The following is a 24461-nucleotide window of genomic DNA, read 5'->3' as shown; positions in this document are numbered from 1 at the left end:
GAGAGGGAAGGGGGAGGGGGAGGGGCACAAAGAGAACTAGATAGAGGGTGACAGAGGACAATCTGACTTTGGGTGATGGGTATGCAACATAATTGAACAACAAGATAACCTGGACATGTTATCTTTGAATATATGTATCTTGATTTACTGATGTCACCCCATTAAAAATAAATAAATAAAATAAAATAAAAAAACAGACACAAATCAACAAAAACAATCAACTTCCAAATCTCCTATGGTAGTAATATTTTAAAAATTTAACCAAAATGTATCACAATCTAATTCATATGTGCATCACTGGTAAAGTTGACATTATAATCTTTAGCAAATATTTAGAATAAATTAACAATGAGGCAGTTTATAATCACTGACATAAACATCCCAGGAGCCACAAACTCCTAATGTGGGGAAAAAAAAACTGCAAGCAAGACTATCTTTACATCCTTGTTTGGAGAAAGGAAATGCTTTGTAACTTGAATTTCAAGCAAGTTACCTGACCATGTCTTCCATGACATCTGCAAGTGTAAAGAAAGACAAGATTGGGGATCACAAGTGGTTAAATAACAGCAAATAATGCAGATAAATGGTTGAGGTTTACAGAGAAAAGTTTTCTTAGAGGTTTCTATATTGGTTTTTATGCTACTCAACAAAATTATTAATGATTAATACAAAACACATAAAGCACACTTCATTTGTAGATAAAACAAAGCTGTTTTTATCTGCTGCTAATATATACAACCACTAAATGAGATTTTTAAACCTCTATGAAAGAGAATCATAAGCCAAAGTTAATTAGATGAAATTTAACATACTAGATTTTTTTAATGCATTTACTACGCACTACACACAAACGACTGCACCTGAAAAAATACAGCTGATGAACATTCTGTTTAAGAGTGAAAATATGGCCTGACTGGGCGGTGGTGCAATGAATCGAGCATAGGACTGGGACGCAGAGGACCCAGGTTCGAGACCCCAAGGTCACCAGCTTGAGCATGGGCTCATCTGGTTTGAGCAAAGCTCACCAGCTTGAGCCCAAGGTCACTGGGTCAAGCAAGGGGTCACTCACTCTGCTGTAGCCCCATGGTCAAGGTACATATGAGAAAGCAATCAATGAACAACTAAGGTGCTGCAAATAAATATTGATGCTTCTCATCTCTCTCCCTTCATGTCTGTCTGTCCCTATCTATCCCCCTCTATCTCAAGCTCTCTCTCTCTCTCTCTCTCTCTCTCTCTATCTCTGTCAAAAAAAAAAAAAAAAGTGAAAATTAGGTTTCAATTGTACCGTCTCAATAAGGGTCAGTAATGCAATGTAGTTAGGGGGAGGAAAAAAAAATTCTCTCTGGCTTTCCAACTTGAAATGAATATGAAAAAATTTAGCACAGCAAAAGGTCTGAAAAACTATGCCAAATAAAAGGAACAGCTGAAAGAACTAAATATATTTAAACCTGAAAAAAAAAATCAAGAAGATTATGATTGGACTCTTAAATTCATAAATGGTTAAACATAAAAAGAAAAAAATCATTATGGGTTTAAACTAAATAATTAGCATTATGTAAATGTTACAGCGGTGATCCCCAACTCCCAGGCCACGAACCAGTACCAGTCCGTGGGCCATTTGGTACCAGTCCACAGAGAAAGAATAAATAACTTACATTATTTTCATTTTATTTATATTTAAGTCTGAACGATGTTTTATTTTTTAAAAATGAGGCCCTGGCCGGTTGGCTCAGTGGTAGAGCATCCGCCTGGCGTGCAGAAGTCCCGGGTTCCATTCCCGGCCAGGGCACACAGGAGAAGCGCCCATCTGCTTCTCCACCCCTCCCCCTCTCCTTCCTCTCTGTCTCTCTCTTCCCCTCCCGCAGCGAGGCTCCATTGGAGCAAAGATGGCCCGGGCGCTGGGGATGGCTCCTTGGCTTCTGCCCCAGGCGCTGGAGTGGCTCTGGTTGCAATAGAGCAACGCCCCAGAGGGGCAGAGCATCGCCCCCCTGGTGGGCGTGCCAGGTGGATCCCGGTCGGGCACATGCGGGAGTCTGTCTGTCTCTCCCCGTTTCAGAAAAATACAAAATAAATAAATAAATAAATAAATAATAAAAATGACCAGATTCCCTCCGTTACATCCATCTAAGACTCACTCTTGACGCTTGTCTCGGTCACATGATACATTTATCCGTCCCACCCTAAAGGCCGGTCTGTGAAAATATTTTCTGACATTAAACCGGTCCGTGGCCCAAAAAAGGTTGGGGACCACTGTGTTACAGGAAAAGATTTTTATTGTTTTATAAAAGTGAGCTATACAAAGATGAAGAGACTAGTCTGTGATATCATAAACATCACAGGATGTACTTTAACAAAAAATGGATATGGGTGACTAAACTTGGTTATCTTTGGTGTCACTATTAATGATATAACCTTAAACAAAAGATAAATAAAAGTTAAAGATAGGAAAACAATGTGATTCACTGGAAAAAGAATAAAAAGGGAAAATAAACATCCAAGAGAGCTGACAAATGGGGAGATATTTGGTTAAATTAATTAGAATAAAAATGAACATCAAATAAAAACATACAATGTATATGTAACAAAACAACCAGAACAATATCATAAGAGGAAATAAAATGAGGTTAACTAGGACATACTGTGGTAGCAGGTAAATGTGGACTACAACAAGTTATGAAAAATAATATTGTAGTCACAGTTTTGACCAGATTAGTACAATTAAGTAATCAGCAGAAAATTCTTATAGATGAAGCACAGTATAAAAACAACAGTTTCATAGAGAAGAATAATTAGTCTAAAGCAGAATGAAGTTCCATAGTATTAACTCAAAAAGCTAAGAAAAAGAAATATAATTAAATGCATGTGTGTACGTGTGTGTTCATGTACACACATGTAATCACAAAATGGGAAATAACTAGTTGAGATGAAAAAGGAGTAAAAATGATCCTGTGGCTTATAATTAAGCACATAAGAGATATATTAAATGCACAGAATTATGAAGAATTAGTCCTTAAATCGTTACCATATGCCAGGTAGGTACTAGAATTATAGGGGTTGGTCCACTTCACAAGTTATATAAATATCTAACCACTATGCTGTACACCTAAAACTAATATAATATTGAATGTCAGTTGTAATTAAAAAAAATTTTAATTGAAAAAATGGTTACCATGGCCAACTAGTGATAATTAAAATAAGTAAAATTGCTCTGAAAAGTATGAACAAAAAGCAAAAAAAGTAAAAGTTAAAGAATCAGCAAAATGGCAAATTTAGCAAAATTATTTTTACTTGGTATTTATAGAAACATTTACAATCTATGGTAAAATTTTTATTTACATTAGAAAACTAAATCAACATAATATTTCTAATTAACCCAGTTGAAGAGACTGATAGTTGTAGGAAATCAGTTTCTTAGTCTTTTTCCTGAAGAAAAGCAAGGTGTTATCAATAGTGGTGAAATTTAGATTAAAAAAAAAAACTTGTATCCCAAACATGTACAATAATAAATACTTTCCCCACTTCCTACCTAAAATAAAAAATTAACTTTTTGCAAGATGATCTTTTTTTTTTTACAGAGAGAGAGTGAGTTAGACAGGGACAGACAGACAGGAATGGAGAGAGATGAGAAGCATCAATCATTAGTTTTTCATTGTGACACCTTAGTTGTTCATTGATTGCTTTCTCATATGTGCCTTGACCGTGGGCCTTCACCAGACCAAGTAACCCCTTGCTCGAGCCAGCGACCTTGGGTTCAAGCTGGTGGGCTTTTGCTCAAACCAGATGAGCCCACAATCAAGTTGGCGACCTCTGGGTCTCGAACCTGGGTCCTCTGCATCCCAGTCCAACGCTCTATCCACTGCACCACCGCCTGGTCAGGCTGCAAGATAATCTTATATAACTATTATAAAAACCATTAACATGAAAGAAGTACAGAAAAACATTTTAATAGTTTGACACAACTAGTTAAGGAATCAACCAAAGTAATTTGTAAAGAGGGTTTTCCCAGATTATTTTTTTTTAACGAGAGAGACAGATAGTGACAGAAAAGAAAGGAGAGAGATGAAAAGTATCAATTCTTCATTGCAGCTCCTTAGTTGTTCATTGATTGCTTTCTCATATGTTCCTTTACCAGGGGGCTACAGCTGAGCCAGTGACCCATTGCTCAAGCCAGCAACCTTTGGACTTCAAACCAGCAACCTTAGGGTCATATCTATGATCCCACACTCAAGCCAGCAACCCTGCGCTCAAGCTGGCGACCTTGGGGTTTCAAGCTTGGGCCCTGTGCATCCCAGTCTGATGCTCTATCCACTGTGCCACCGCCTGGTCAGACGAACAAATTTTTTCTTGATTGAAGAAGTTTACTTTCAACTTGTATAATTTTATTAACCAGTGTCACCCCAATAAATCCAGTAAGATGGAAAAAAAATACAAAAAGCTTACTTTCAAAGCTAAATGACTTAAGAAAATAAACCTAAACGTATTAACAAAGTCATATGTTCTATTTCATTCAACTTATACGATATCTTAGTCTCCTATCTTTCTGTTATCCTTTCATCACTCCAGATACTGAAGGCATTAGCTCTCACAAGACAGGAACAGTATGTGGGAGACCCTATGAAAAGAGTACCATTTTGGCTCATCCACATTTCATCTCAAGATTTTAGAGTTCTAGCAACTAACATACCTGGCCAAAAACAGATAGAAAATTCCTCCCTAGAAATTTGTTTTAGAGGCAAAATTAAAAAAAAAATAGGGCTAATTCACCAGTAACTATCTTAAATAACTTAATAACTCTACTATAAGCTGTCAAATAAGAATTTCAAGCCTCCATTTTACTCATGTTTTGTTTAAAAGTCTTCATAATCAGTTTCCATAGATACTTGCCTCCTCTTAACTAAATTATTAATAGATCTGGATTTAGGTCATACACATCCAAAAGCATATATATATTTCTAGAAGGTTTCTGGCTGATTTTGGATATTTTTGTCTTTGTATGTGAGTAGGCATTAGAACTTAAGAGGTAGTTTGTCTTAAGTTTGTTCTTAGAGGAGGAGAAAGGGGGAGTGGGAGAGAGGAAGGAAATACCAAACTATTAACACTGAACTCCAGACTAAAACTTTCAGTTACCTGAAACTATTCTGAAAACATTTTAAGCAATCAGGCATATACAAGAGAATAATTATTCATACACATGTACTAAAAAAAATTTTTTGGAAGCTCTACTCTACCTAGCTCTGAAAATAGTAGACAATTAATACATTTCTTAAATAAAGGAATTCAGCAAAATCTATAATGGAGACATTCTAATAATCTGAAGTGATCTACCAACACTCTTAACATGCAGGAAGCAAAGACAAACTAAAAATCTTATTATTAAAAAAAAAGTTAATAGAAAAAAAGTCAACAAGGAAGAAAAATATCTTAGACTTTTCTGATTTCTGTAACTTCTACACAGAATATACTTCTTCGCCCTGGCCGGTAGGCTCAGTGGTAGAGCATCAGCCCAGCATGTGGAAGTCCTGGGTTTGAATCCCAGTCAGGGCACACAGGAGAAGCAACCATCTGCTTCTCCACCCCTCCCCTCCCTCTTCTCTCTCCCTCTTTATTCTCTCTCTCTCTTCCTGTCCCCCACAGCCATCACTCAAATGATTCAAGCAAGTTGGCCCTGGGCACTGAGGAGAGCTCTGTGGCCTCACCTCAGACGCTAAAATAGCTCAGTTGCCGAGCAACAGAGCATCGGCCCCTGACAGGCAGAGTATCAACTGGCAGAGCATCACCAGGTAGGGGGCTTGTCAAATAGACCCCAGTTGGGGCAGATACGAACGTCTGTCTCTGCCTCCCCACCTCTCACTAAATTAAAAAAAAAAAAATGATTTCTGAAATGAAAGATAAGCCTAAATGCAGTTTCCCGTGACATGTTCTTCCATACCCAGAATGAATCTCTTACCTTGACCTGCCCATGTCGTGTTAACTCATTTATGACATATCGATTCCTGTATCAAAGTTATATTTTACAGTGCTCACTTCGTCAGCACATATACTAAAGTTATATTTTACATATGCTATATTTACAAATAATAGAGATGTTATTAGTTGAGGGGAAAATACATACACATATTCTAGTTTCTTGGCTACAGGGACATTTTTCTATCTAACAAAGTGCCTTGGATATAGAAAGCATAAAGAAAATTTTTGTGAATGAGGTCAACTACAGGTAGTAGAATCTAGAGGGAAAACAGAAGATTTAATTTATTTATTCCAACACACACTGAGCAACTCAGTAAGGATGACATGACTGCACAAAATGCGTTGGTTGCCCAGGCACTCCAAAGTTAGGAGAAAAAAAAGTGAAGGTTGCAAAAGAATAAACTGAAGGTAGGTTTAATTCTAAATTCTATAAGACTACACCTTATATTTAGGGAAAACCTCTGATATTTTTCATGAAAAATAAATTATCTGATATACAGAGATATTACCTAGTGACAATGATTAAAGAGGTTGGACCACCACAGGAATGAGCAGAAAATACAAGTGTGTGTGACTTTCCAACATGCTTATAAACACACCTCTTCACTGCTGAAGAATTAGAAGTGAAACATCATGTGGACTGCCACTGGAAATGGTTCAAATAGAGAGAGAGAGAGAGAGAGTGTGTGTGTGTGTATGTGGTGTTCATTATACTATTCTTTCAACTTTTCTAGAAGTGTGACATTTTTGAAAAGAAAAAAAGATTTTTAATGTATCTCTTACAACACCTGACTCATACATTCTCATCAGTGGAGGTTGTAAAAGAAAAAGAAAATGTCTTTAAAATACATACTTCGATGTTGAGACTGATGGAAAGAGTAAGTTTTGCTTCTTTCTGGAGAGTAGCTTCTACTACTGACACTGGAGCCAGATCTGCTGTGTGGAGAATCCTTTCTGCCTATTGGTGAGTCTCTGAAAAAAGGAGTTTCTCTTTTATGAGGAGACCGGTCTCTTGCATAATGGGAAGGGTAGAAATATTTTCTTCTAAAGCCATCTCTCATGTCCCTTTGAAAAGAAAAGAAAAGAAGTTAAATATATCCTGTACTCTATGTACACCAACACAAATGGCAAAAGCTCTGCTTATAAGCTATTCTTTAAGTTGTAATCTTGGTTCCCTTTTCTACCATCACCTAACCTCTGAAGTCAGCCCACAAAATGAAACTTAATCAGTGAAATATGTTTTAGAATGCATCATTTATCAGTTATGAATAGAAACAAGTGGTTAAGTACAAATGTTACTTTATTCGGAACAAGCAAAGAAACTTGAAAATGTGAAAAACAGTCATTTAGTCTCTATTTCTTTTTGCCATTAACCATATACCACATAGCTGTTACACTTCCAAAGACACCTAGAGAATTCCAAGGACTCCCTACGTGAGGTATTTCATGGCCTAGTATCCCCTTTTAGATACAGTATATACTGATTTTCAGATGCTGCGATTTTGCCCCCTACATAACAATTTGGCTACACCTAAAGATATTTTTGTTGTCACCACTGGTGGGTAGAGAGGGCAGGGATATTGCTAAAACCCTACATAGGCTAGGACAGCTCCCATACACACAACAATAAACTGATTCAAAATGTTAATAATGCCAAGGCTGAGAAACCCTTTATGAATTTATATCCTCGGTATACAAACTGTTACCCATCTCTAAAAACTAATCTTATAAATAATTTTTATTTTTACAAATTAAATTTATTAATTAAGCAAAATCATTAATTCAAAGCAGAAAGTAAGCCCAAGTAGTAAAACTTTCTAAAGTAAAACTATCTTAAAACAAAGCAAATCAAAATCATTAAATGAAACTATCAAGACGAGCTTATACCTGACCAGGTAGTGGCGCAGTGGATAGAGTGTTGGACTGGGACGCGGAGGACTCAGGTTCCAGACCCCGAGGTCGCCAGCTTGAGCATGGGCTCATCTGGTTTGAGCAAAGCTCACCAGCTTGGACCCAAAGTCTCTGGCTAGAGCAAGGTCTGCTTGTAGCCTCAGGTCAAGTCACATATGAGAAAGCGATCAATGAACAACTAAGGTGTCGCAACAAAAAACTAATAATTGATGCTTCTCATCTCTCTCCATTCCTGTCGGTCTGTCCCTATCTATCCCTGTCTCTGTAAAAAAAAAAAAAAAGAAAAAAGAAAAAAAAAAAAGACTCAAGCTTCTATTTTAAAGAACACTTGGTATCAGGCCTGACCAGGTGGTGGCACAGTGGATAGAGGGTTGGACTAGGACGTGGAAGACCCTGGTCCCAAACCCCAAGATCACCAGCTTGAACGCAGGTTCCTCTGGTTTAACCAAGGCTCACCAGCTTGAGGCCAAAGTTGCTGGCTTAAGCAAGGGGTCACTCGGTCTTCTATAGCTCCCCCTCCCCGTCAGGGCACATGTGAGAAAGCAATCAATGAACAACTAAGGCGCCGCAACAAAGAATTGATGCTTTTCATCTCTCTCCCTTCCTGTCTGTCTGTCCCTATCTGTCCCTCTCTCTCTGTCAAAAAAAAAAAAAAAAAAGAACACTTGAAGTCAGACAGGTTTTAACTGAAGAGTTAGCCAATGTACCACCATATTAAAAATAAAGAATTTTAAATTTCAGACAGAAGAATGCTAGTAGACAAAGGAATTGCATGAAATTTCAAATGCTCAAAAATACTTTCAGCATACTGACTGGCAGTTCCCAATATGAAGTAGGTTGTTGTTATTAGCTGATTAGTATCCAAAATATATTGCCTTTACAGACACACTTAAGTTTCTCCGGGCAAAGGCAAGAAACAGATAAAATTCATTTATGATTAATGAACTTAAAATATTAACACAAAAATAAAGCATTAAAGAAATTCTAATATAGTCAAGTTTAATCACTAAAACTAAAGGAGTCACAGCAATATCACTAAGAGCCAGAGTGGCTATATAGGTATTACAGAGGTTGTAGGAACGGTACCAAGTGCTAGGGACCCAATAGTGAACCTAATGTATTCAGTCTCTCTTACTAAAGGTCTCTCAGGTTCATTGGTAAGGCTGATATTTAAAAGCAAACAAAACAAAACACCACAAAGCAAGTGAATGCAATCCAGAGTACATGCAGGGAGACTAAGAGATAACCTACTCAGTCCTGGCAAGAGAAAATGAGAGCTTAGATACAATAGCCGCAAAAATGGGGTCACAAATTTAACATGCACAAGAACATGCCTTGGTAGATTCAATGTCACATGGTAAATGCTTAGTAAGTGTGACAGGAAATATCAAATTGATTCCCAGAATTCTGTTGTAATGGATTATGTAAGTGAGGAAACAAAATTTTGAGAAGGATGGAGTGGCAACATCCATAATTTAGACTTGAACATTTTATTTTTTTTAATTTTGAAATGCTAATGTTACATCTTGGTAGGTAACTGGAGATACTGATGCCAAGATCAGAAGAGATTTTTGTTGTTGTTGTAACAATAAATTTGTCTGTAAATAGGCAGTACTTAAAGCCCTAACTATAAATTAAAAGAAAGGATAAAAAGAGTAAAGGACCTAGAATTTAAGGTTAGAAAACTACCACACTGAGGGAGAAATGGGCTGTCTAAAATGAAAGATGGTCACAGAAACATGAAAGACACTGGTAAGTTATCAGGGAAGTATGCTCCAAGGAGGATAAAGGTTTTGCACACTAAATTCAATGAGCTCTTACTGTTAACTTATTTTGGGGATGGAGAAGAGCAGAGCCATATTGAGAAGAAAGACTGCCTGCCTACTTTCTCTGGGTGAAAAGGAAAAAAAAGAAATGCTGAACTAGTTTCTTAATCCTGACACCAGATGGCGGTAAAATCACAACAGAACGAACAATTCAGTACCAAGAGAGTAGCCCAGGTGGCTGGACACATAGTTGCAGAAAGTATATGTCAGATTTTAATATCTCACAGCAGAGTAATGTCTCTCTTCCCCTTCACATCAACCTCTCTTCCTTCCCATGACATTAAAAACATCACAATTGGTATAATCTACAGTAAGTGTCCTATTTGATAAAGTACTAATATTAGCCATTATTTATTCATGTGTATGTATATAAATTTTTTTTATATCTATACCTATATCCCAATATATGAAGAGAACTATGAAGAATTACCCTGACTCTGAGGAAGCTTGGTATCAATTGACGGAATGGAGTGTAAATGTTCCAGAGGGCTAGTAGTGTCATTCAGAAGAGAAATGTCTATTACAGCGGTCTCCAACCTTTTTTGGGCCGCAGACCAGTTTAATGTCAGAAAATATTTTCACGGACCGGCCTTTAGGGTGGGACGGATAAATGCACAAAATAAAATTATGCGACTGGCGTAAAAACTGTGGTATTTTTAAATATAATTGTCGAATTTACGATACTTATCGGGCTAAGTTAAAGGAGGAACGAGCATGTCCTCATTATTCAGGCTGTATTTAAATTTGTTATTCTGACAACGTTTCATGTCTGACATCAACATGTAATATGATAGGTTCAGGCTCACTACCAATCATGAACCTATGACAATAAAAATAAATGTGAATCCGCTGTGTACTCGTATGCAACTTTATTAGAAGCGTCCTCTTAACATCGCACCAACAACATAACATGAGTAACATCCTCTCTGCCTCCAAACACATTCCAGTCGCTATGGTAACATTTAAACATGCCTTAAAAATAAGATACAACACAAAAACAAATATAAAGTGCATGAAAAATACAACTCACCATTGTTATGAATATTGTAAGTTAAGGGTTATTTATTATAATGTTTATATAGAATGAGAGATAGTAGCCTATCTCTCAACAACCATAACACTAAATCAGTGGGAGCCCTGAGCTTGTTTCTCTGCAACGAGAGGAGACGGTCCCCATCTAGGGGTAATGGGAGACAGTGACACCCGAAGTGTGTTGCTTATGTCCTGTCTATTCCGTAATTTTGTTTTGGTTGCTGTCACTGCAGAAAATCCCGCTTCACACAAATAGAATGTTGGAAATGGCAACAGGGTTTTTAGTGCTTTTGTGGCGATCTCGGGGTATTCTGCCATGACTTTAATCCAGAATACCGGCAGAGTTGTAGTCTCGAACATATTTTTTTAAGGCCGCCGTCATTTGCGATCTCCAGTAGTTGATCCCCTTCTTGCATAGACACACTGGATTCACCTGGTTTGTTGACAAATGGATCTCAGATCCATTCCTTGGCAATTCATGGGTCTTTTGTAGTTGGGAAGTAGCATTCAAACTCTTTTAAAAGCAAATACAGGTGATCGTGCACCAGCTGGGACAATGAAGGCTTGGGCTCAGTCTCTTCCAAAATTCCCGCGAATGTTTGAAATATGTCAAATATACTCCTGTTCACGCGTCGTCCCCACAAATCCAGTTTGGCTTTAAATGCAGCTACTTTATCTGCCAACTTGAAGACAGTTGTCATTTTCCCCTGAAGTGACCAATTGAGTTCATTGAGGAGGTTAAATATGTCGCACAAGTAAGCGAGTTTTGCAAGCCATTCCTCGTCACTGAAATGTGCTGTTAGCGGTGACTTTTTTTCTGAGAGACATCTCTGCAGCGGCTCTCGTAATTCAAACACTCTGGTCAGGGACCTCCCTCGGGATAACCATCTTATTTCTGTGTATAAGAGAAGGTCTCTGTGCTCCGCGTTCATTTCCTCACAAAGCTGCTAGAACAGGCGTGAGTGAAGGGCGTGTGCTTAGATGTGGTTAATAACTTTAATGACATCATTCAATACGCTGTTAAGTTCTGGTGGTATATTTCAGCTAGCCAGCATTTCCCTGTGAATGACACAATGTGTAGACTCGCATTCAGGTGCAACCTCCTAAATTTGAGTAGTTAAACCATACATCCTTCCGGTCATGGCAGCAGCTCCATCTGTGCATATGCCGACACAAAAAGACCATTTCAGTTTTCCTGATATATAGTCATCCAGCGATTTAAATAGTTCTGCAGCTATGGTTTTGTTTGGCAATGATAGTGCACATAACATATCCTCATGCACATCCTCTTGATAAAGATAACGCACGTAAACAAGTAGCATTGCCTTGCTTCAATATCTGTAGATTCGTCAACCTGGAGAGCGTACCATGGTGATTTATTAATCCTTTCCAACAATTGTGATTCAAAGTCCTCTGCTATTTCCTCAATGCACCGTGTGATGGTGGTAGCCGAAAGAGGCATCTGTACTATCTTTTTAACTGCAGCCTCTCCTAGAAGTTCACAACAAATGTCTTTAGCGGCTGGAAGGATCAATTCTTCACCAATGGTGAATGGCTTCTTAGCCTTAGCAATACGATTAGCCACTAAGTATGATGCTCTCAGTACACTCGCATTTACTGATGTAGAGGCCACCAGTAATTGTTTCTGTCCTTCTTGTTCATGCTCTTTTCTTTCAAAATACTCAGAAGGCTTGTCTTTTAAAGTAGGGTGCTTGGTCTCCAAGTGGCGAAGCAGTTTTGAAGGCTTTGTTGCCTCATTACTTAGCCGGTTGCCACATATTATGCAGAGCGGCCTTGGTGCATGAGAATCACCAGTTGCGATAAATCCATACTTCAAGTAGGACTCCTGGTATTGTCTGTTAAATGAAGCCTTCTTTTTCGAGGTCATAGGTTCTTCTTCTGTCTCCTCACTGGTCCTTTTCCACTTCGCAAAATAACTTTCGATGGAATGTTGTTTTTCACTCATTTGCTAATTTATGGGTTTAATTTTAGCGGAAACGTATCACATGACCAATATAAGCGTCAGGAGTGAGTCTTAGACAGATGTAACAGAGGGAATCTGGTCATTTTTTAAAAATAAAACATCGTTCAGTCTTAAATGTAAATAAAACGGAAATAATGTAAGTTATTTATTCTTTCTCTGCGGACTGGTACCACATGGCCCACAGACCGGTACTGGTCCACAGCCCGGGGGTTGGGGACCACTGGTCTATTAGATAGAAAACTAACCTGGAGGTTTTTGATGAAATTTCAACCAACATTGTTTTGAGTCACAAATGTACTAATTATATTTTAAAAGTGAAAATGTACTCATTACATTTGAAAAGTGAAAAAAAAAAGGTGAAATTAGTTTTAGTAATTTTTACTTAACCCACTATAGTCAAAATATTATCAACATGTAAATCAGTTTTAAAAATTTTGGCGAGATATTTTATGTTCTCTTTTTCACCTTAAATCTTGAAAACCCAGTGTGAATCTTATACTTACTGAATATCTCAGTATGCTGTTCATATTTCAAGTGCTGAACAGGTACATTCAGCTAATGGTTGCCATTTTGGATAGCACAAATTTAGATGGTGGAAAAAGCATTATCAGCTTCAAGAAAAAGCAGAAAGGGGATAAAGGTTACTACAAGACAAGAATAGTCAGATAGTGAAAAAATAATTTTAAAGCAGAGACTAAAAGAGCAAAGGGAAAAATTATTAAAAGGGAAAAGGAATATCAAGTATTGGAGAGGCTCCAAGAGATCTCTGTGTTTAAGACCTAGGAGTCACATGACCAGTGAGTGGGCTGCTTGGTGAAGCTTTGGAAACCAAAGCAAAGAATAAGAAATTAAGATAATTTTACTTAAGCCATTACTTTTCTGTCAATAAAATTTAACAGAGGGAAAAAGAGAGAGAACTGGGACAATACTTTGAAAGAGAGGGCTTATTTGATCACAATTGAAAACTGAGGGAACAGGATAATTTCCCATAGTAGAAACTGATAATCAAAGACACAAAAATGTAAACTGGTAAGTAGCCAAAAATCAACAGGAGAAAAAAAGACAAAGGAACTAAGTAGTAGAGAATGACATTGAAAGAAAGATGAGAAAATGCAAAGGACAGAAAATTCTTATTTCCATAGGAGAAAATACAAGAAATCTCAGAAAGTTTTTTCTCAGTAAAGTAATTCTAGAAGTCATCAACAGAAAGTAATAAAGAAAGAATGAAAGAAGCTTGAAGCAGAGTGGAAAGTTTTGATATTTATCTTTTGAGGGAAAGTATTTATTAGAGCAGTAGTCCTCAAAATGCAGGTCCCCAGGCTGCATCAGCATTACCTGGGAAGGTGACAGACATGCAAATTAAGGGGCATCAAATCACATCTATTGAATCAGAATCTCTGAGGGTGAGACCCAGGATTCAAGGCCATCCAGGTGATTCTGATGCACACAAAACTTTGATAAGATTCTCTGAATTAGAGAACCATAGTAGCATGTAAAAAACTGTATAAAGTACTGTATTTCCCCCACATATAAGATGGACCCTTTTTTGAAAAATTTGGAGTCTATAACTGGGTTCATCTTATACAGTGGTCGTAGGTTTTTTTACTTGCATTTCCCGCTTTTCCATGCCTGTTGTCTTTGTACTCATTGTTTTGCACGTTACCAGTGCATTACAGTAGGTTACGTTTTGCCACATTCTGCCCAGAAATGGTTCAGAAAAGATTTTCATACAGTGTTGAATTCAAGTTAAAAGTGATCCAGTTTGCAAAAGTGAATGGAAATCATGCTGTTGAACGTAAGTTTGGTCCTCCTCCAACTGAGAAATCAATCTGAGACTGGCTACGGGAAGAAGAAATCCTACTGAAAACGCCACGGCAGAAGAAGGCCATGAGAGGCAAGTCAGAAAAACGGCCTAATTTAGAGAGGGAATTGCAGATAGGGATTGAAGAGCAAAGGGCAACTGAAATTCCTGTGTCCACAAAGATGGTTCAGCATGAGGTAAAAATTGCTGATGAAAAAGAAGTTACTGATTTCAAAAGAGGACACAACTGGTGCCTCAGGATCATGAAACGGAATGGACTAAGCATGTGTACATGCACCAGACTTGCCCAAAAGATGCCTGAAAGCTATGAGCAGGTCCTTGAATTTAATCAGTTTGTCATTCAATGTCAGAAGACACATTAGTTTGAGTTGGGGCAGATTGCAAATATGGATGAAGTCCCCCTTCAATTTCATGTCCCAAGTAACAGAACTGTTGATAAGAAGGGGGTGAAAACTAATTGAAAACAGGTGGACATGAAAAGAGCCATTATACAGTTGTTCTAGCTTGTTGTGCTGACGGAACCAAGCTGCCTTCTATGCTGATTTTTAAACGCAAAACAATCCCAAAGGAAGACATTCTTCAAGGAGTGATTGTCCATGTTCATGACAAGAATTGGATGGATCAGGATAGTGAAGATCTGGTTTGAGAAAGTCTGAAGAAAACCGGTGGACTCTTACACAAACCTGCCCTATTGGTGCTTGATCAGTGCAGGGCACTCATAACAAAAAACACAAAGAAGATTGCTGCAGAGCAAAAAACAAAACTTGCTGTCATACTTGGAGGCTTGACATTCCAGCTCCAACCACTTGGTATCATTAACAAACCCTTCAAAGCTGCCATCAGAGACAAATGAATGAAGTCTTCAGAGACAATTTGACACCAGCAGGAAGGATGAAGAAACCAAACATAGGAAAAATTTGTACCTGGGTGAAAAGACCCTGAGATAATATCAAGATTGAGATCATTGTCAAGTCATTTAAGAAATGTAGCATTTCAAATGCCATAGATGGAACTGAGGACGAGGCAATATATTTATAAAGACAGTGATTCATCATGAGACACATATGACGACAAGCTAATGGATGGGAGTTTTGACAGTGATGAGAAGTTGTATGAATTTTATGATGAATAAAACTTCAGTTCAATAACTTTATAAAAATCTTTTTTTTCAAATTTTGGGCCCCCAAATAAGGTGTGTCTCATACATGGGAGCATCTTATACATGGGGAAATATAGTATATAATACCATATTTCTAAGTCAAAAGCAGCAACTCAGAGCTCATAAAAGAGACCAAGCCTGTGGATAGCTAAAGATAAAAGATGAAAAACACAAGACTGACCTAGTGTTAAAAGTATCATCAAGTCAGGATAGAGAGGGGTTAAGGGGAATGCTATGAGTCAGAAATTATAATCATCAAGGAAGAAGGAATAGAATCCCAGAAATTTATCAGCGTACAAGGAGGAGGACAGGGTGGTATAAATGGGAAAGTTCAAAGATGACACTAGAAGAGTGGCTTGAGAAAGGTAATAAGGTACAAGTATACCAAGAATTCATCTCAAGAATCAACAAGTTAGGAGGCAGGTAGGTTGGGAAGGAAGTGATTCCATCACTGGAAGTTAGGTTCCAGATGCACGAATGGCAGAAAATTTATACATTCTTTTTGATACTGAAAAGATCAGTCTTTGTCCTTATGAAGCTTATATTCTCATAGGGAAGAAAGCATATAAAATAAAATATTTTGAACTGACAAGCACAGTAAAGGTAGATGTGAGGGAGGTTATTTTAGATAATGGTCAAGGAGGGCTGCTCTGAAATATTATATGAAGAGATGTGACAAAAGGGATAGAACCCAACAAAGAAAAAGGTGGTGAAGAAACGACTTATATTTACAATGATCACACTACCTGCTCTGTGAAGGCACATGTTGGTGGGAAGGGCATAATGATGAATCAAAGGGCCTTACTGGAGAATTATAAAGCACCAAAATATCAAATGTAATACTAGTCTTGTGTATAAAACGTAACAGAAACATCACCTAGTAAAGGAAGAAAAGGGACTTAAGGCATGTTAAAAAGCCCTCTGTAAACTAGTCTCCTACATTTTAGAAGACCCTTCCAAAGTAACTATTGAGTTTATGATCTTGAACACGTTACTTAATCTCTCCATGTCCTAATTTCCTCATCTATAAAGTGAAGACAATAATAGTACATACCTTACAGGCTTGTTACAAAGAGTAAATCAGGTAATATATAGGTATGTAAGCACTTAGAGCCTGCTACACAGCATTCAACAGATGTTAGCTATTTCTCTTAACAATGCCCTAATATGATTTCCATCATATCAGTAAAAGCTTTGCAGCAAGAAATTAGCTATGGAATTTTGCTTATTTGTAAGAGATTAATTAATACCTACTCACAATAATAAGACCTCTACAATAAGACCAGTTTGACTTCGCAAGGAATTTGCTTTCCAGAGGATGAACTGCGGATAATTCAATGTCAAGAACTTCAGTTACGGAGATATTTCCACAGATGAAACACATATAAAGTGAAAAGTAGTCAAAAGGCCATTCACAAAACTAAGCGTCAACAAATATTTCTTGCAAAGGAATAATGAATATTTTAGGCTTTGGGAGCTATATGTTCTCCATCACAATTCCTCAACACTCCACTAGAGCACAATTGCAGCCAGAGACAATATGTAAACCAATGTGTGTAGCTGAGTTCCAATAAAACTTTCTTTACAAAAACAGACAGCTGGTCAGATTCGGCCCACAGATTGTAGTATGCTGACCCCTGATCTAAACAATGATGTACTTCCTGAAAGTTTTCAAATACCATTTATTAAAGAACAAAGAGGTACCTACAGCTTCACATTTTTCACAGAATACAAAGAAAGGGATGGGGATTTTACTTTTCACCCAACTCCTTTACCAATATCTCAAAAGATTTTTGTGCTTTAGAAGTTTCATTTTATTTTGGAAAGCAAATTAATTGCACAGTGACAGAAATATGTTTGGCTGATTCATACGTTCTTTTCTATCAGAGACCTTAATTTATAATGTATTTTTATAGATAATTTAATACTTACATATTTATCATGTGAAAAGGCCTTTTTCAATATATGTTCCATAAAATGCTAATCCATAAAATGTTAGTCTTTTGGGGTTTTGTTGGTAAATAACTTTGGGAAACACTGAGTTTAATAAAATTAAATACATTTATTTAAAGTAGCATTTGTCAGAGCATTTCCTCCGGGCAAATACAGGTTCAAAAATGAGTTCATCTGCTTGCATACGATATGACCTTCAACCTTAATCAATATATTCAATCTCTCATGAGTTTCATTTTCCTAATTTCTGTGAACACAGCAACTTCACAATGTTAAGTGTTTCTCTTTTCATCATCAATTATCTCACTTTTAATTTTTCCTCAAACACACAAACTCTCAAGTTTTTAATATTTTACCTAATTTTAAGACAGTTTGGGGTAATACATACTATGATAGATTCAGGTTGATTAAAAAGCAGAATGTTTGGAAGAGACAGAAGAAAAAGACCCCTCAAAAAATATACAGTATATAAGGAAATAAATACTAAGTAATTATAAGCCTCTATGAAGAAACCATTCTGTGTCAAGCCAAGTTTAAAGTGCATACAAAAAAGGCTCCGGCCCTGGCCAGTTGGCTAAGTGGTAGAGCATTAGTCTGACATCTGGAAGTCCCGGGTTCAATTCTTGGCCAGGGCACACAGGAGAAGCACCCATCTGCTTCTCTATCCTTCTTCCTCTCCTTCCTCTCTCTCTCTTCCTGTCCTACAGCCAAGGCTCCATTGGAGCAAAGTTGGCCTGGGTGCTGAGGACGGCTCCATGGCCTCCACTTCAGGTGCTAGAATGGCTCTGGTTGCAACAGGGCAACGCCTCAGATGGGCAGAGTATCACCCCCTGGTGGTTTGCCAGGTGGATCCTGTTCGGGCACATGTAGAAGTCTGTCTCTCTGCCTCCCCTCTTCTCACTAAAACTAATAATAATAATAATAATAATAATAATAATAATAATGTTTAAGCTATTTTTTCCATTTCCTTCAGTTACTATTCAAGTGCATTTCACAATTATTAAATAAATCACTTTATCTACACTGCTCACAAAAATTAGGGGATATTTTATCGCTTCATAGTCATTTTGAAATATCCCCTAATTTTTGTGAGCAGTATATTATGAACAACTTATATAACAAAATACTTTCCCTGGTATATCAATGTTCTTTCAAGTTCTTTATTTTAGATTTTGAAAAGATAATTGATCTTCCACTGTTCAATGCCACCTTCCCTCACTCTACTACCTCCCCCAACACCAACCTTCCAGCCCAGTAAAAAATCTGGATGGCTAATATTTCCCCTAATAATTATACAGCTGTATTACACACTTCAGAAAGAAAAAGCAACCTGTAAAAATAGCTTGGTGATGTTTAACTGTACTCATGTGGATTAATACAGCCATTATTACTGTTCTGTGACTCTGAGACTCTGGATACAAAAACCTACTTGTCCAAATTATGAATATGAAAAATATTCAAAATATATACAAGAATAAAAAAGGCTTCCATTAAATGAGGCTCATTACTTTATTACTAATTCTCAAATAACAGTATAATAGTGATTTTGCTCCCAGGGAGATATGTGGCTATCAGTGTCTGAAGACATGACATCTTTGTGCAATGAAGAGGGTTACAATTAGCATCTAGTGGGTAGAGGTAAGGGACGCTGCTAAACACCCTACAATACAAAGAACAGCACCCCCAATAAAGAACTGTGCAGCCCAAAGTGCCAGAAGTGCAAAAGTTCAGAAACCCTGGCATACATAGATGGCCATGTAAGTGTGCACACAACGCTCTTATAAATTTAACCTATCAGTTTGAGAAAACGTAGAAACATTCTAGAGGTTTTTTGGAACAACTTCTCAATTCTAAAATGTTTCTTTTTTTAAATTTATTTTATCTGTTTACTTTTAGAGGGAGAAAGACAAGAGGAGGAGAGAAACAAGAAGCATCAACCCATAGTTGCTTTACTTTAGTTGTTCACTGATTGTTTCTCATATGTGCCTTCACCCAAGGGGCTCAAGCCAAGCCAGTGACCTCTTGCTGAAGCCAGCGACCTTGGCTTCAAACTAGCGACCTTGGATTTCAAGATAGCGACCTTGGGTTTCAAGCCAGCACCCTTTGGGCTCAAGCCAGCAACCCTGCACTCAAGCTGGGAAGCCCTTACTCTAGCCAGTGACCTCGGGGTTTCAAACCAGGGCCCTCAGCATCCCAGGCCAATGCTCAATCCACTGCACTACCACCAGTCAGGCTAAAATACTTCTTTATAACACATCTATCACCATGTATTAAAATGTCTTCATCTCTGATCAACATTCAAATTACACACTACATTTCCAGGTAAAGTATTTTCTACTTTCTTTTAAATCTTTCATTTTCTATATACCACAATAGTTAAGCACATAGATTCTATAACAAATCACCAGGATCAAGTCCTGGCTTTATCATTTGTTTACTGTAGGAGAGTTGGACAGTTACTTAACTTCTCTGTGCATTTTCCTCATCTGTAAAATGGGAATAAAGAATTAAGAGGGACAATGTCTACCAACATACAAAATTATTTACATATTAATTCATTAAGTTAATAAAAACACTGAAAATACCAAGTGTTGACAACAATGTGAAACAACCAGAATTTATATACCTTGCTGATGAGATTGTAAACAGGTACAAGGCTGCTAGCTCAGTCCAAAAATCACAATGTGAACAAATATATATTATCATCGGTGACTAATTACATCACATCTTTCCAAGTCTTTTCAATTAGTCACCAGGCTTCTGTTATTCTGTTCATATAGATAGCAAAACATGTAGTTTTGTTGCCTTCTTCTCTGCCCGTGATAAACCCACGTGACATTTTATAAAAATGAGTAAGTAAAAAAGAATTGTCAAACGATGACAAAAGTGCAACCAAGAAACACAAAAGTGAAAATGACAGCAATGAAATTCAAATGGAACATAAACAGAGTTATAGAAAAAATATTTGACAATGGGAATGTTGATAATTTTCCCTTCAAGAGATCCTAGATATGTATCCTGAGGAAACTGGAGAAGACAAACTTTTTTATATAAAGGACAAAAGTGACTGAGACCAAAAGGATGAAGATATCCCACAGAAAGAGAGGCTAACAAAAAACTTCACATTAATGGAACTCTCAGATATATTTCACAATGGAAAGGCAAAGATAAATGTTAGGAATTGATCTAAACTTAAGAGTGAACTATGACAATTCACCATGCATAATAAAAAAGATGTTTGTTCCATATCGTAAGTTATACAATGAGACAGCGAGCACTGCTCAAACCACTCTTGATAAGTTCTTTACAAAGAAATAAAACTATTTAACTCTCAACATTTCTAATGTATTAAATTACAGTGTACTAAATAAATATTAGTTTTATCATTCTTTTCATTTCCCTGTACAATGCTAATTGATAGAGTTTAATGTTTTGACAAAAAAAAAATTTTAAGCCACAAATGTGATTTTTCCCATTGACTATTAAGATTGTGTTAAGTCAGAGTAATAATCACCTGTGGAGAGGAGGAGGAAAGTAAATGAATAGGGATATGGGGAAGCTTCTGGATACAAGTAATGTTCTATTTCTTAACCCAAACTGTGGTCACATTTATGGTAATTCAATGAGTTGTACACCTTGATTTGTGTACTTTATGTATTTTTATTAAAAAGATGTCTATTTTCTTCTAAAAATGTGATATATAAAAATATAGCTCCTTATTTAACATGATTTGAAAGAATTTTCTAAAGAAAATGAACATAACTTTTCATCTTTGAGAAAAACATTTTATTCTTAGTATTTTAAGGAAACAAATTGTGACACTATTGTCAGAATATCATTAATACATTTTAATAGTATCTTCTGAACCCAAATACCATTATTTGACAAGTCCAAGAGAAATCAACCTTGTCATTTTCAGCTACCAATATATGGTATTAAGTCATCTTCCTAGAGGAAGAAATCAGTGCAACATGACTAGGTTCCTTCAATTCAGAATAATCTCTCTACAAAGGCGACTCTTCCATTATGTCTTAACTCAGGAATCATTCAACCTCCTATATATATATTTTTTAAATTATTATTATTATTATTTTTGTATTTTTCTGAAGTTAGAAGCCGGGAGGCAGTCAGACAGACTCCCTCCAGCATGCACCCAACTGGGATCCACCCGGCATGCCCACCAGGGGGTGTTGCTCTGCTGCAATTGAAGCCTTCAAGCCATTCTAGAGCCTGAGGCAGAGGGCATGGAGCCGTCCTCAGTGCCTGGGACAACTTTGCTCCAATGGAGCCTTGGATGCAGGAGAGGAAGAGAGAGACAGAGAGGAAGGAGAGGGGGAAGGGTGGAGAAGCAGATGGGCACTTCTCCTATGTACCTTGACCAGGAATCGAACCCAGGACTTCCACACACTGGGCCAATGCTCTACTATTGAGCCAACCAGCCAAGGCCCAACCTCCTATATTTTTGTTATTTATTTTTCCATTATTCAGAAAAATACTAGACCTTAACAAAGTAATTTTTTATAACAGAGACAGAGAGACAGAGAGGGACAGACAGGCAAGAAGGGAGAGAGATGAGAAGCATCAATTATCTGTTGCAGCATCTTAGTTGTTCAGTGATTGCTTTCTATATATGCCTTGGCTTGGCAGGTGGGGGCTTCAGCAGAGTGAGTGACCTCTTGCTCAAGCCAGCGACCTTTGGGCTCAAGCCAGTGACCATGGGGTCACATCCATGATGCCATGCTCAAGCCAGCACCTGTGCACTCAGACTGATGAGCCCGCACTCAAGCCGGGGACCTCAGGGCTTTGAACCTGGGTTTCTGCGTTTCAGTCCAATGTTCTATCCACTGCGCCACCGCCTGTTCAGGCACAAAGCAATTCTTAACCTTAAGCATCATTTCCAAATATTATAATTCCTTTTACCCAATCTATAGGAAGAGTCAGTAAACAGATTCAAAGACAATCTTTTATAAATAAAATATTTTTAAAATAACTCTTGATAATGAAAAATACAATTTAAAAGGTTTATTCTCCCATTATTTTTGTCTTAAATCTTTGGTACCTGCTACTGTATTAGTACTACTAAAAACTATCAAATTACTAATGAATAAATCAACACAAAATAGTTATTAGAAAAATTTTAAGTCTTTCAATTGTCCTTGGCTTAACAGCTTTTATTTCTGTGCACTCACTCATGGTTTAAATTTTATACTATATATTTAACATACATTTTCCAATAAAAATTTTAACATATTATTTAAAAATTATTTATATTCCATAGAGTTTAAATCAAAGGTTACTTCAAGGATCACCCCAATTTCTGTTACTTCAACAAAACACTACTATGACATTCCAGAAATACTTCTATATGCAAAAATGAAGAACTAAGTAACTCTAGCTTGATTGCTAAAAAAATAAATCTAGAAAAACTAGCCAAAAAAATTTTTTTATTAATCTACTCGGAGTCATCAGGGAATTTAAAGAACTATGGAACCCATATGTGCAAGAGAAGTAGAAAGCACAGAGAGCTGGGCCTATCTTTTAGGGATCACTTTTCACTTTGTGTATCTGCCAATTTCAGAAACACTAGCTGAGAGAGTGAAAAGCTGAGAAGTAATTCTGACAGCTTCAAAGGATTAGAATATAAAAATAGAGTCCGGACCTTAGCAGGGAAGAAGGGTTGAAACCCCAAAGGGCAATAAAATAAGAGCAGGATGAACCAGAAATAGACTAGCTGGGCTTCTTATGACCTAAATTCCTTAGGATGACCCTGGATTGCTAATGACTCTCCCTCTGTTTGAAATACTAAAGAGGTTTCTGTTTTTCTGAATAATTAAGATGCCTTAAATATATATCAAATGTAAAATCCATTAACAAAAAAAAATTATGTACTAGAAACACATTAGGAAAATAAACTTAAGCTACATATTCTTAAATATAGAACTGTTCCTGAAGAGCTGTAAAAATTAAAACAAAGCCACATATAAACTGTCATTGAGTATTTAAAATGCAAAAAATAAAATCTTTGTGGGTTTTCATTAGTTTGCCCCCCAAAAGTAAAAGGGAAATATCAATTGAATGAAAAACAACTTTATGCATAATATTTTTATTTAAAAAATGTGTCAGTCAGCCCTGGCCAGTGGCACAGTAGATAAAGCATCACCAAGGTTGCTGGCTCCATCCAGGAGTCACCAGATTGATCTCAAGGTCACCAGCAGGAGCCCTGGTCAGGGCATATATGAGAAGCAACCAATGGCACAACCAAGTGGAATGAGTTGATGCTTCTCTCTCTCTCTCTCTCTCTCCCCCTCTCTCTTTCCCTTTTTTGCTTAAAAAAAAGTGTTAGTCCCAACATACATGATTAGTTACAGAATTCAATCAACATCAACTAGTATAATTTTCCTTCTGTAAGTATCATCCTAACTTTAAAGATATTTTAAATAGTTTTTTTTGTCTTAACAATGACCTTAAAAAGCATGCTGAATGGAACAACAGAATATTGGAAACTGGACACATTTTTAATGCCATTTCAAAATTCACAGGCTAAAAACTTGGCACTGTAAGTAATGCAAAGTTCCATTTACACAAGAAAACTTACATAAAAAGCTTTCCAACTGTGTTTCTAGCTATGTTGAAAATGAGGACATCAACATACATGATATATAATGGGTTGAATACAATGAATTATCAGGCAAAATCAAAAAGAGCCTTTGAAGAAAAACAAATAGCACAACTGGAATGCTTACAATAAATATACACACATTAAAAAAATATCCAAGCCCAAAATACTTAACTGAACTTTTAATTTCA

General features: G+C 37.0%; 1 protein-coding gene across 9 annotated transcripts in view; it reads right to left on the bottom strand.

Annotated features, from left to right (window-relative positions):
* PPHLN1 (periphilin 1) overlaps nucleotides 1-24461 on the bottom strand; it is a 167428-nt gene that overhangs the window by 67061 nt on the left and 75906 nt on the right. For all 9 annotated transcript variants that reach the window (XM_066368983.1, XM_066368989.1, XM_066368986.1 and 6 more), the window contains one exon: nucleotides 6821-7032. In XM_066368983.1, coding sequence (XP_066225080.1) covers nucleotides 6821-7032 — 212 coding nt within the window. The remainder of the gene's footprint in view (nucleotides 1-6820; nucleotides 7033-24461) is intronic.

Source organism: Saccopteryx leptura, chromosome 2, assembly GCF_036850995.1.
Source record: "Saccopteryx leptura isolate mSacLep1 chromosome 2, mSacLep1_pri_phased_curated, whole genome shotgun sequence".
Taxonomy (NCBI): domain Eukaryota; kingdom Metazoa; phylum Chordata; class Mammalia; order Chiroptera; family Emballonuridae; genus Saccopteryx; species Saccopteryx leptura.
This window is presented reverse-complemented; position numbering and strand designations above follow the sequence as displayed.